This window comes from Bos grunniens, chromosome 17 (genome assembly GCF_055505025.1).
Source record: "Bos grunniens cultivar Pamir isolate PY7600 chromosome 17, Bosgru_T2T1.0, whole genome shotgun sequence".
Classification (NCBI taxonomy): Eukaryota; Metazoa; Chordata; class Mammalia; order Artiodactyla; family Bovidae; genus Bos; species Bos grunniens.
Genome location: NC_141181.1, coordinates 29,599,622 through 29,611,510, shown reverse-complemented (window position 1 = coordinate 29,611,510; position 11,889 = coordinate 29,599,622). Strand labels below are relative to the sequence as shown.

General features: G+C 41.1%; 1 protein-coding gene across 13 annotated transcripts in view; it reads left to right on the top strand.

Annotated features, from left to right (window-relative positions):
• Positions 1–242: 242 nt before the first annotated feature.
• The window catches only part of JADE1 (jade family PHD finger 1), a 299,180-nt gene continuing 287,533 nt past the window's right edge, over positions 243–11,889 (top strand). For 5 of the 13 annotated variants that reach the window (XM_086346719.1, XM_086346723.1, XM_086346730.1 and 2 more), the window contains exon 1: positions 246–548. In XM_086346719.1, coding sequence (XP_086202845.1) covers positions 531–548 — 18 coding nt within the window. In that variant the 5' untranslated portion in view covers positions 246–530. Of the gene's footprint in view, positions 549–11,889 lie in introns of all 13 variants that reach the window. The other 8 variants (XM_086346728.1, XM_086346734.1, XM_086346727.1 and 5 more) reach the window with 3 other exon arrangements.

The window sequence follows — 11,889 nt, the reverse complement described above, 5'->3', positions numbered from 1 at the left end:
ACCAACTCAGTTTAATACCACACAATCCCTTCTTAGCCCGACCTCATTACACCTGATACTAATGAGGGACTAGCATCCAATGGTCAAGGCTCAGAGTTTAATGTTGCTACAATCACCCCAATTCAAAAGGCCTTTATCAGCACAAGCGTGGGGGAGGAAAACATCAGGCTCTCAGCAACGCAGCCAGCTGTAAAGAATGTCTCAATGAGTTCACCAACGTGTGAACTTCAATAGCCCAGCAGGATCTACTTATATTTGAAGATTATTTAGGCATCAGCTGCAGAGAGGAACTGCCTCTGAAAATGGTGCCTCTGACTGGTTACTTGTGTGGCAAACCCCAGAATGTGGAGCTCTCCAGAGTAACTTTCATTCTTATGAGAGTCTGCATCTCACTCAGCTTGGAGTGTCATTTCTCCTGCTGGGGGTGTCTGGACAGCTTGGAGAGAGCAAGTGGACTCTAAGGACACGGAAGAGTTGAACGTTAGTTACTTTTGTACAGATCAACAGACAACCTGCTACTTCCATGACAAATGCTTTTTAAATCCAAGGTAAGAGGGATACACACAGTTCACATGTGCTTACAAGGGCATGAGTAAAAATATCCTGGGACTCTTCAACTTGGGGGAACTCTGCATCTGTGGCTGCATCCAGGCCCTGCTGGAGTAAATGGCCATGAAATTTAGCTGAAGGAAATTTCTTTGCCAAAAAAGAGAGGTTTCTAAGACCTAGAGCAGTGTTTCCCAAACTGATCTCAACAGGGTGTTAGTATATGTGAGGAGATAAAAGGATTACATGGATAATGCTTGTGAGAGACTGAATTAAACAAGTTAAAATTAAAATTTTAAATGTATGTATGTGTTAATAACTTTCATGCATAACAGAAATCTATATAAAAACATATGTGTGCGTGTATGCTAAGTTGCTTTAGTCGTGTCCAGCTCTATGAGACCCTGTGAACTGTAGCCCACCAGGCTCCTTTGTCCATGGGATTCTCCAGGCAAGAGTACTGGAGTGGGTTGTCATGCCCTCCTGTGAGTAGCAATAAAAAGCCATCTTAATAAATGCAATATTAGCAATCCCATCAATCCACCTGGGTGCCTGTATCTGATTGTGTCCTCCTCTCTCCCAATGTAACCAGTTTTCTGAATTTTGTGTTTGAGTTTTGCTTTTCATCTGGTTCAACTATATGTATATGTAGTTAAAAATTTATATGCTTTTGAATTATCTTTATATCAATAGCATACTGTAGACATTTTTCTGAGATATGCTCTTCTTTCAACTATGTTCCTGGCTTTTACAGGCATTGATATGCACAACTGTACTCATTTTCATTGTTATTATCTGTTCTATGAATATCCCACAATTTTACCGCTCTCTTTTTTATAGATATCATGTTGGCTACAGTGGTTTACTGTTACAAACAGTGGAGTTACAAACTTTCTTGAACATGGTTCCTGGGGCACGTGCACAAGAATTTCTCTAGGGTACATATCTAAGAATAGAATGTACTGGATATGAGAGTTGGCACTTCAACTTTGTAGGATAAACCAACCAAAGTGATGGTTACAATTTTTATTCACTCCAGACTTTTAAGTTCATTGCTGTGTATCCTCATCAACACTTGGTAATGTCAGACTTAACTTTTTTTTTTCTGCCTATTTCATTTTGATTACCGTTCTCATTTCTCTTGTGAGTTTAATCATCTTTTCATGTTTATTGGTCATTTCAGTTTCATCTTCTATAAATGCTGTCTATGTTCTTGCTTGGTTTCTAATTAAATTGTTTTTTCCTTATGAATTTGTAGGAATTCGTTCTGCATTCTTCATTGGAATTCTTAATTATATGTTTGTAAATTTCTTCTCCCTATCTGTGTTTTTACTTTCTTAAAGGTATCTTTCATGAAGAGAAGTTTTACATTTTAATACAGATGGATTTATTAATCTTCTGCTACAGTTGTGCTTCCAGGGTCTAATTTAAGAAGTATTTCTCTACCCAAAGGTTGTAAAGATGCTGTCCGTAATATTCTAAATTTTTGCTTTTCACATTTAATGTGTTTTTAGTGAATGGATTTCTTTCCCTCAGGACTTCTCTCAGTTGTGGGCCTCCCTGAAGGGAGACAGAATGCAACATTTCCCTGTTGAAATTTGGCCTTGGGTTTATTTTTCAGAAGCCTCTTTAGGAATGTCTTGAAACACACTTTGAGAACCATGGCTCTGTAGATAGAAAGAAACGAAGCCCACTTTCTTCCTAGTCTTGACCAGTTCTGGAACCCAGATCAACTGTGGGGTCACTTCCTTGTGATTTGCTTTCCTTAGTTTGAAAATAATTGCCTTAGCTAAAATGTAAAAAGCAATAAACTAATATGTGTCAAAAACACTAGGGTAAAAACATTAGTATGCTGAAACAGATAAAAGTCATTTTAAATATTCACCATCCCCTCTCTTCACCCCATGCCTGTCACCGGGGACAGGAGTATTGTGTGGGAGGTTCCTGCCTGCTGGGTTCTCCCCTAGGCTTTCCTGTGAAGAATCTGGGGAATGGCTGGGTGGCAGGAGGGCAAAGAGGCTGAAATGATGAATCTGATGAACAGCTTGAGGAGGGGTGGTTCACAGGGGTTTGGGGCATAGACAAGCCTTGATTCCTACCTATTGGAAAGTTGTTGGGGGAAGAGTTGAGAGTGAGAAGTTTATAGAGCAAGAGGCTCAAAACAACCATGGAGTATGAGAGAACTGGAGAGATGTGTAAAGGGACTTTACAAAATAGTGCTGTGAATAATAAAATAGACCTCTTTTAATGCCCTTGAAGAGGTACAAGAAAATATCAGAATAACTTTAAGTTGCTGGGTTTCTTTTATTGCAATGCCACACTAAGGCTTACCAATTGGGGTCACAGATATTCTAAGATTCTTTTACTCATGTGATTTCATTTGATCATAACAATAATTCAGTGAGGTGGGTGGGTAAAACATTACTTATCCCATTTCATCTCTGAGAATACTGACTTAGAGACGTCAAGTGACCAAGTCTAAATTTGAGAGTGGGTAGACAAGATTCAAATTCAGAACTCATATATGGAGTGTCTGTCTTTCTACCATACCATGCAGCATGTAGGGAAGACAGATGTGGATGCTCTTGGATAAAATATTTGTGCAAAAACTAATCACTTCCAAATAAAATGACTGTTTTCTGTTATTTGGGTTTCATGATCATAGTTTCTTAAGAAATGCCACAATTTCTTAAATGTTACTCAAAAGATTACTGCAAAGTACCTGTATCTTATATAATTTTGTAAGATTATTTTAACCCAGTGTTTCTCAAGTTTAATTCACATAAAGATGACTTTATTTAAGTAAATGGACATTTCCATTAGTAATAGGAGTATTGTATTCATAAATTCATAAGCATATAGTTCAAATTTTTCTGTATATTCCTGAGAAAATGATGGCAGAATGGCAATGGAGGAGGCAACTTAACATTTGTGTTCAATAAGATTAAAAAGTTAACCATCCCTAGGGAAATAAGCCCCCTAACAATTCAGTGAAATACGATAAGATGTTCGCATTTGCTGAGAAATGTATAATACTTAACACTACGGTTGAGAGGATCTCACTTTTCCATTTCACAAAACACATATGTATATTGTGTACTTTCAAGTGGCTAAAAAGGGGTCATCTTAAAACGAGATTAATATAACTATTTCTTGGTGTTGCAAGGATGATAGAGGATTTCAGGTGTTGGAGATATTTCAAGAAATTGTTATTAAGTCTCTCTTACTCCTGGCAATTAATTTTCAGCAGTTTCAGCTGAAGTTAATAGCATTTTTTCCTTAACTGAGATTTTTTTTTCTTCAATAATGCATTGGGAACTGAGATTTTTTTTTTCTTCAACAATGCATTGGGAGTCCTATTGTAGCCCCATCTTGGCTGCAGTGTGCAGTTGTTCTGTGCATCATTTCTTCCAGTGATTGGAATAAACATGAACAGGTACCCCAGTACATAATAAAGTCAGATCTGTGACCCCAGTATGATAGCAACAAAAAGTGATTAATAGTTTGTTGTAATGAGGCAACTGGCATTTAATAAGTTATTGATTTTTCTTAGCATCCTACTAAAATGATTTGGAATGTGAAAAAAAAATCTTCTATTCATATAAGGCAGTATTGATTAAGTATGAATTCATACACTGGGATTCTAGATTGTTATCTCGGGGCCAGTGCATATGACCTGATGAATATTGATAGTATTGTGCCCATCAGTGAATTCCCAAGGCACCGTTTTTTCGTCAAGGAAGAATGAAGTGTTTAGTGTGACCCTGAAATCACTTTGTAGCAGATCCAGAGAAAGTTTGTTGATGATTCAGAGCAAGTGGCTGCAGATTTAACTTGTTGAACTGGATTTAATTTGTTCCAGTTGTTTCAGTATTGTAGTTATGCTTAGAAGATGTTTCCTATTGATATTCTTTTACTTCATTATTTTTATGCACATTTTTCTTTGCTCAATAAATTCCTTCTCTATTTTCTGTATGGCAAACTTCTAGTCATCCTTCAGGACCCCACTCAAAAGTCATCTCCAGGACCCTGTTCTTGGTTCCCTTGGGAAGATTTTGTTCTCTTGGATCCTCCTACCACCCTTCATTGTACATAAGTCTTCAATGCAGAGGGATAATACCAGTAATTGTGGGTTTTTTTTTTTTTTGACTGTGCTGGGTCCTCATTGCTTTGCACGGCTTTTTCTAGTTGCGGTGTGTGGGCTTTCCGTGGAGGTGGGGTCTCGTTGTGGAGCACAGGTGCTAGGCACGCGGGCTTCAGTAGTTGTGGCCTGTGGGCTCTAGAGCACAGGCTCAGTAGTTCTGGTGCACGGGCCTAGTTGCTGGATGGCAAGTGAAATCTTCCTGGGCCAGGGATTGAACCCATGTCCCCTACACTGGCAGGCGGGTTCTCATCCACTGAGCCGCCAGCGAAGTCCAGTAATTATGTTTTATATCTGCTCCCTACTAACCTATGAACTTCTTTTGGACAGGGAAGTAAACTTTTTTTGGTGACTTGTTTGCCCAGAGAATTCCCAGTATCTGAGAAGAAAATATTAATACACAGCTGGTTATGTGTAAATACTTGCTGCTGTTCCACAGTGGGTAGGTGTCTCTTCACAATACCAGAAACGGAAACTTCTTGTTCCACAGGATTTGAATGAGCTTTGTACTACCTTGGAATTGGGGAGATAACAGGTATCACTGTGCCAAGTATCTTTATTACTCCTACTGCCACCACTACTCATGGAGTGCACTGTGCTGAACACTTTAAAAAGCACAGAATCTCAGTTTCTCAGTATGGAGCAAGGTGATTATCAAGTTCTCCATTTTAGAGATAAAGCAAGGCTTGATACTTTCCCAAAGGTCACATCACTAATAAGTGGTGAATCAGAGAATCAAATCAAGGTCTCTCTGACCCCACAGCCCGTGTCTCCACTCTGACTTGAGACACTCTGGTAAAGGTTAATCCAAACCAGGAACCCAAAGTTCCACCCTTAGAGATTAACTTCATTTTGAGTCTTGTAGGTTTTACAGGGGGCAGCCGTGATAGGACGAGAAAACATACTCAAATAGAGTATTCTAATAGATTGGAAATAGTTGATGAACTGTAACATATTAAATTCCTGCCAAATATTTTCTAATTTGCAAGGAGATCCAACCAGTCCATCCTAAAGGAAATCAGTCCTGACTGTTCATTGGAAGGACTGATGCTGAAGCTGAAACTCCAATACTTTGGCCACCTGATGCGAAGAGCTGAGTCATTTGAAAAGACCCTGATGCTGGGAAAGATTAAAGGCAGGAGGAGTAAGGGGAAGACAGAGGATGAGATGGTTGGATGACATCACCGACTTGATGGACATAAGTTTGAGTAAACTCTGGGAGTTGGTGATGGACAGGGAGGCCTGGCCTGCTGCAGTCCATGGGGTCGCAAAGAGACGATTGAGTGACTGAACTGGACTAATTTCTCAAGATGGGTCAGTCAACAACTAGAAAAAAGCTTTCCTTTTAGCAGTATTTTACATGGTAAAGAAAATACAGAAAAGGGAGCCAGAGAGAGGCTCTGAAAGGAGAGCAGAGGTGCTAAAGACTAAAGGGAGTTGGGGAGGGATTCCTTTTGGTTTTTATAAAGGCTTTGACCACCACTGAAATAATGGTGTTACTTCAAGTAGATCAAAATAGAATGGGAAATGCAACACCCATCTAGAGTGTAGTATTGGTTTCCTTTTGCTGCTGTAATAATGTGTGGTTTAGAACTCCGGAGATTTTCCTGCTGGAGGAGCCTAGGAAAGAAGCTATTTCCTTGCCTTTTCCAGCTTTTAGAGACCGCCTGTATTCCTTAGCCTGTGATCTCTCTTTCCATCAAAGCCAGCAGCATGACTTCTCTGACAGACTCTAGCCCTCACTCTCTTGCTCCCTCATTCACTTAAGGACCCTTGTGATTATTTTGGGCCACCTGGATAACACTGGATTATCTCTCCACTCAAAACTTAATCATATCTGCAAAGTCTCTTTTACCACGTAGGGTTCCATATTTACAGATTCTGCAGATTAGGAGGTAGACATCTCTGGGGTATAGTATTCTGCCTCCCACAGATGTGTTAGAGTGGAAGTGAGAGAGCAGGAGATGGGTTCCAATCTTGATGCTGTCATTGCAAGTCATGTACCTTGGGGCAAAGGAGGCTGAGGAGGAGTAAGGGGAAGACGGAGGATGAGATGGTTGGATGGCATCACCGACTCAATGGACATAAGTTTGAGTAAACTCCAAGAGTTGGTGATGGACAGGGAGGCCTGGCCTGCTGCAGTCCATGGGGTTGCAAAGAGTCAGACACGATTGAGTGACTTGAGTACCTCAGCCTCCCTGGTCCATGGCTTCCTGGGCCATTGCTTTCTTTACCTAAATGCTGGGAGACATGGCTTTGGCTAATTAAAAGCCAGACTTGTTTTTACACACCTGCAAATGATAACGTTGTATTTATTTAAGGCCACTGCTGAACATGTCATTAGTCTTTCTAATGGTGTTTCTGCAGGTTCTCGGCTGATTTCTGCTCACCATCCAATATTTACTTACATCTTGCCTACAGAGCCTGTAAATTTTCAGTTTCTCATTTTAAATAGGGAGCCCCAATTCTGTAGTGTGGTCGATACATTAAATATCCACAGCCAAATTGCTTAACACCCAGGTTTTTATCCCCTTCAAATTAAAGCTTTTAAAACACCCGGACTCCATGCTGGCTGAATGACACACAGACTTTCTATCGGCTCTCAGGGGCAGGTGATACTGGTTCCTGTCAAGTTCTAAATCTGGATGCTTTTTTATAGTGGAACAACTAAAAGGAATTGCTTCCTTATGATATATAACCACTACTTATTATAGACTGATCCATTTTGTAGCAGGGAGGTGGCAGGCAGGGGGCTGGAGGAAGAACCAATCTTAGACCCGAGAGGAAGTAACCTTCTAATTGCCTTTTCCATGACAGCATCATAAGCTTCTTTATGGCAGCTTTATTTCACAGTGACCTGCCACACTGCTCTAATTTTTCTGGTGTCACTCATGCAGGTTTAAAAATGATTGGTTTTATGGCTTTTATTTGGGAATTTGTCAAGGTTTTACATTCGCGGAAGCCGTGAAGCAGTGGCCTAATAGTTCATAATTTGGTGTTTAAAAGATATTGGTGGGTAGCCTGCTTGTGCCACAGGTGCCTATGGTGATCACATCCTTATGCCTAGTGGGGAAATCTCCATAATTTCTTTTATGCTACAGTAAACCTTTGCTGTCAGAAAATGCCATTCCAGGTTCCAGAGGGCTCCTGGCATCCTGAGATGGGAGAAAAGCCTTTCAAGCTTCATGATCAGGTTGATATTTAAACCTAATTCCCATGAAATGTACTTCAGGTGTTAGTAAACCCAGACTTGGGTCAGCGTATTCTGGCCAGCCAGATTTACGCACTCTTTTTTTATGACTCACAGTCTGGAAATGAAAAGCACTGGCCTCTGAATTCTCTCTAGCTCCCTTGCTCTCTCTCCGTAGGATCTCAAAACCCCTAACAGATGTTTTTAAAAGCTTCACTTTTGAAGGCTGTCTTGGCCTCCTGCCACTGTGTATACTTTAAGGTTTAATGAAAATTGGTGTCTCCCGAGCTCTCCTCCTAAGGGGGGAAGCAGCTCCTCTCTGGTGAACTTGCTCATTCCTGCTCAGAAAGAACACACGGGGCTGGTGAGGTCGTGTGTAAACACGCAGCACACACACCTGCTCTGTCCCTGGCTCCTTTCTTTCCTGGCTGCCTGGGTTGCCTCGGTCCGGTGCATACCTGCTGGTGTTTATCACAGTTGGTGTTTTTCACCCCGAGTGCGCCTCCGCGTAGCCGGTGCTTATTTGAGCAGTGGGCGATCTTTCTGAAGTGACCTCCGCGGGCCGGGAGATTTATGGTGGCGTTAGCTTTCATTATGTGTGGAGGCTGCCTCGTGAGCTCACTGCGTCGCTGTCAGAGGAAGAGCAGAACGCTTCCCAGAATAAGCCTCCGGTATTATCTTTGAACATATGTTCTTGATTAAACGAGAAGAGGAAAGTCTCTCCGTTTTTCCCACTTGGAGGTTAAAGTGGAGGGTTTGTCTAAAAACAGATTGCAGTAAATTGTGGGTTTATTTGAACAGTATGTCAACATTATTTACTCATGGAAAAAAAAATCTCAAATTGATAGGTTTCTTTTAATTACCTCATCCTGAAAGCTGCTCTCCACAAACAGAAAATATTTCAGAAGCCATTTGGATAAGTCTGGAAATGTTGAATTACTGGAAACCTGCCGAGAATAATACCTTTGAAAATGTTTCCGTCGTTCTGAGTGTAAGAAAACTTGATTAGGAAACAGCTTGTCACTGAGCAAACCGGTATTGCCTTCTGTGATCTTGATAGCCTCCTGGTAAAAGATGGCTTGCAAGATTCTTGCCTAATGATGATCACGCCATCCTGAAAAACAGGTACCTTTCTGAAGCTAGGGTGTTACTGTCGGTCACTCAGACCACAGTGGCCTTGTTTAACCCCACTATGATAATATCTTTCTCTTGGATTCTGTCCAGAAAACACAAAAGCTCAATGAAAAAAGGTTCAGTAATTGAGTGAGTGCTGGGAAAGTCCAAAGCGCTCTTCTTGCAAATCCAGGCCAAAGCACATTTTATAGACAGTGTCTTTTGACTTCATTGCTTGTTCTTGACTAGATGAAAAGATGATCTGATAGATACAGCCATTCCCAGGGCCCAAATCTATTTAGTGGATGAGGGAGGTAGTTGAGGGGAAGAGAGGACAAGGAAACTCACATGCCAGTCACTCATATACACATACACCCTGGGCTCATGTCCTTCTGTGACATCCTTTCAAAACTGCTTCTGATGTTTGCTTTCTGTGTGTGTGTATAAGGGACTGTGGAGTGGTGGCAGGGGTTCTGTATGTGAGAGGTTGGGGTGAATTTGGGCCAGCATATCATGATCTACCCTGGGCCTCAAGTCCTTTGCGCACATCCCATACTTCGGGCGATGTTCCATGCAACAGCATATTGTGTTGCATTTACCTCTTGGGAAACTTATAAGCAGAGTGTTTCTCAGAGTATTTCATCTGAAATGGACATATGCAGGACTGACTCCAGGACTGCTGTGTGTGCTGATACAGTTGTTTGGTTGTTAAGTATTTTTAAATGTTGATATCGCTATCAGTTGGTCAACCACTGCCTGAGATTCACAGCCAGGCACCAAGTGTGATTGGGCACTAGAGCCTCACCACCCTGGGTGTATGTGTAGTTGTCTTGGCCTGAGCTTCAGAGAGGCTTCCCTGCACCTGCCTAGACCCTCAAGGCAGCCAGAGCATTGAACTCCTTTGGACCCAGTTTGGGTCTGTGTGGAGGAGGTCAGACAGAAAGAGACTTGCCAGGGCAGTGCTCCCAGTCATGCCAACAAAATTCACTTTGTAAAAGAACTTTTGAGTCATTTGGGACATCAAAGGTCTTTCTTCCTACCCTTGCAACTCTTTCCTCCACATACCAGTGTGAAGTCCTGAAGCCTTCACTGTGGAGACCAGTTCAAGGATGGAAGATGTAATTCTAGCCCCAGCTCCAACACTTAATAACTCCGTGACCTTGGGCAAGGGACTTAACCTCTCCACGCTGCAGTTTTCTCATCTGCAGAGTGTTGATATTGGCCTCAATTCCTTCCAGCTGTAACAACAAATGATTTTAGTCCTAAATTTCTGTTTACCAGCCTATTCAGCCACCCCAAGTGGAATATCAATGGCTATTCCATTTATGCTTCAAGGAAAAAAAGAAAAATAACATCACCTGCTAACAAATAATGTTTAAACATGAATTAAGGTAAGAATGATGCCAAGTGCTCTGATGCAGCCTGAAAGAGGGACTTGACAGGCACAGGAGATGGCTGGCTTGCTCCACCCTTGCTCACTGCATCATCAGCACAGGTGAGCACTCTCGATGAGCTCAGCTGATGGAGCTTCATGTTAATAGAGCCCTGGCCACTGATACAGTTCCTGCTCCACCTGGCTAAGGTCATCTTATCTCGTGGTGCTACCCTAGAAACCACTTGAAAAATGTGCATTGTGGTTCATGCCAATGTGCAAAGGGCCCCTAGAAAGTATGTAGATGTGTCAGTGCAAATTCATTATGAACAGGAAAAATAATCTCAACGTACAAGCAATAATGTCATATACTTGACATAGAGGGGCATTGTGTCAATGGGATTAACATTGTTTTTGATGACTTATTTTGAGTATTGCAGTTCTAAGTTATACATCTTTTTGATTTTAAAAAAGTTTTTGCTCTTTCAACTGGTGATTTTTTTTTTTTTTAATATGTTGGGTGTGTTTTGAGATGGGGGAGAGGACGGTAAGGTTCTACCTTTTATTTTAGAATAACTATCATTCATAACTTTACAGCCAAAATACAGAAGTTCGTTTTGTAGACTTTTTTTTTTTTATCAACCTATTCCCTCCATGGAAACTATCATTAATCATATAACATAGTCATCAACAAGGATTACTAGGACCAAAATACCATGATAGTTACTCTTATCTGCTCTTGGGAAGGTTGTTGTTTTATGCTTGTTAAGGACAGACAAATTTATAGATTTGTGTGTGAGTCTATGGCTTTCTGAAAAGTTTGAGTTCTGGCCCAAGCTGTATGTCTAAGAGCTTCAGTGTCATGGTGTCGATAGACAAGGGTTGTGGTGGTTTTGGGGTCACCCTTGTTTTTTTAGGAAAGTAACTTTTTAATCTAAATTCTCATCTCATATCTCTGTTTCACTTTGGCTTCCTCTCTGTCCCCATAAACAAAACTCCTACCAGGCTTGAACTCCAGCTTGGTTTTAGGAATCACAGCCAGCTTTTTTCATAAGCAACACTGCAGACACTTAATGAAAGAATTTAAGCTGAGAAATTTAGTACTCTTGAATTAGGACATCCTGGGATTTGTCCCTATTCAACACGCTTCTTAATTTAAAAGCTAAAAAATTGATAAATGTCACCTCCAAATGCACATACTAAATTCAGAATATAAAAATAGCTGCCTAAGTATAACACACACAAGTACAGTATGAATGGGTTGATGTTCCTTCAGCAGTTTAACCTGTCAGTATCTCACGCTGAGGATTTGTCATTGTTGTGATAGCATTTTAGGTTTGAAACTGACTTTCCTGTAGTTCTGGACTTATCAGCCATCCTTTGCCCATCTTCCTTCCTGTGTATGTAAAGGAACCTGCAAGACCCCTTGGTCAGTCGAAGCATGATCCACCAAAGCTTAGCAGTGAAGGAAGAATCTGTGCCTTGGGGAGGGACAGCCAGGTTTTATGGCAAACATTTGTTCCCAAG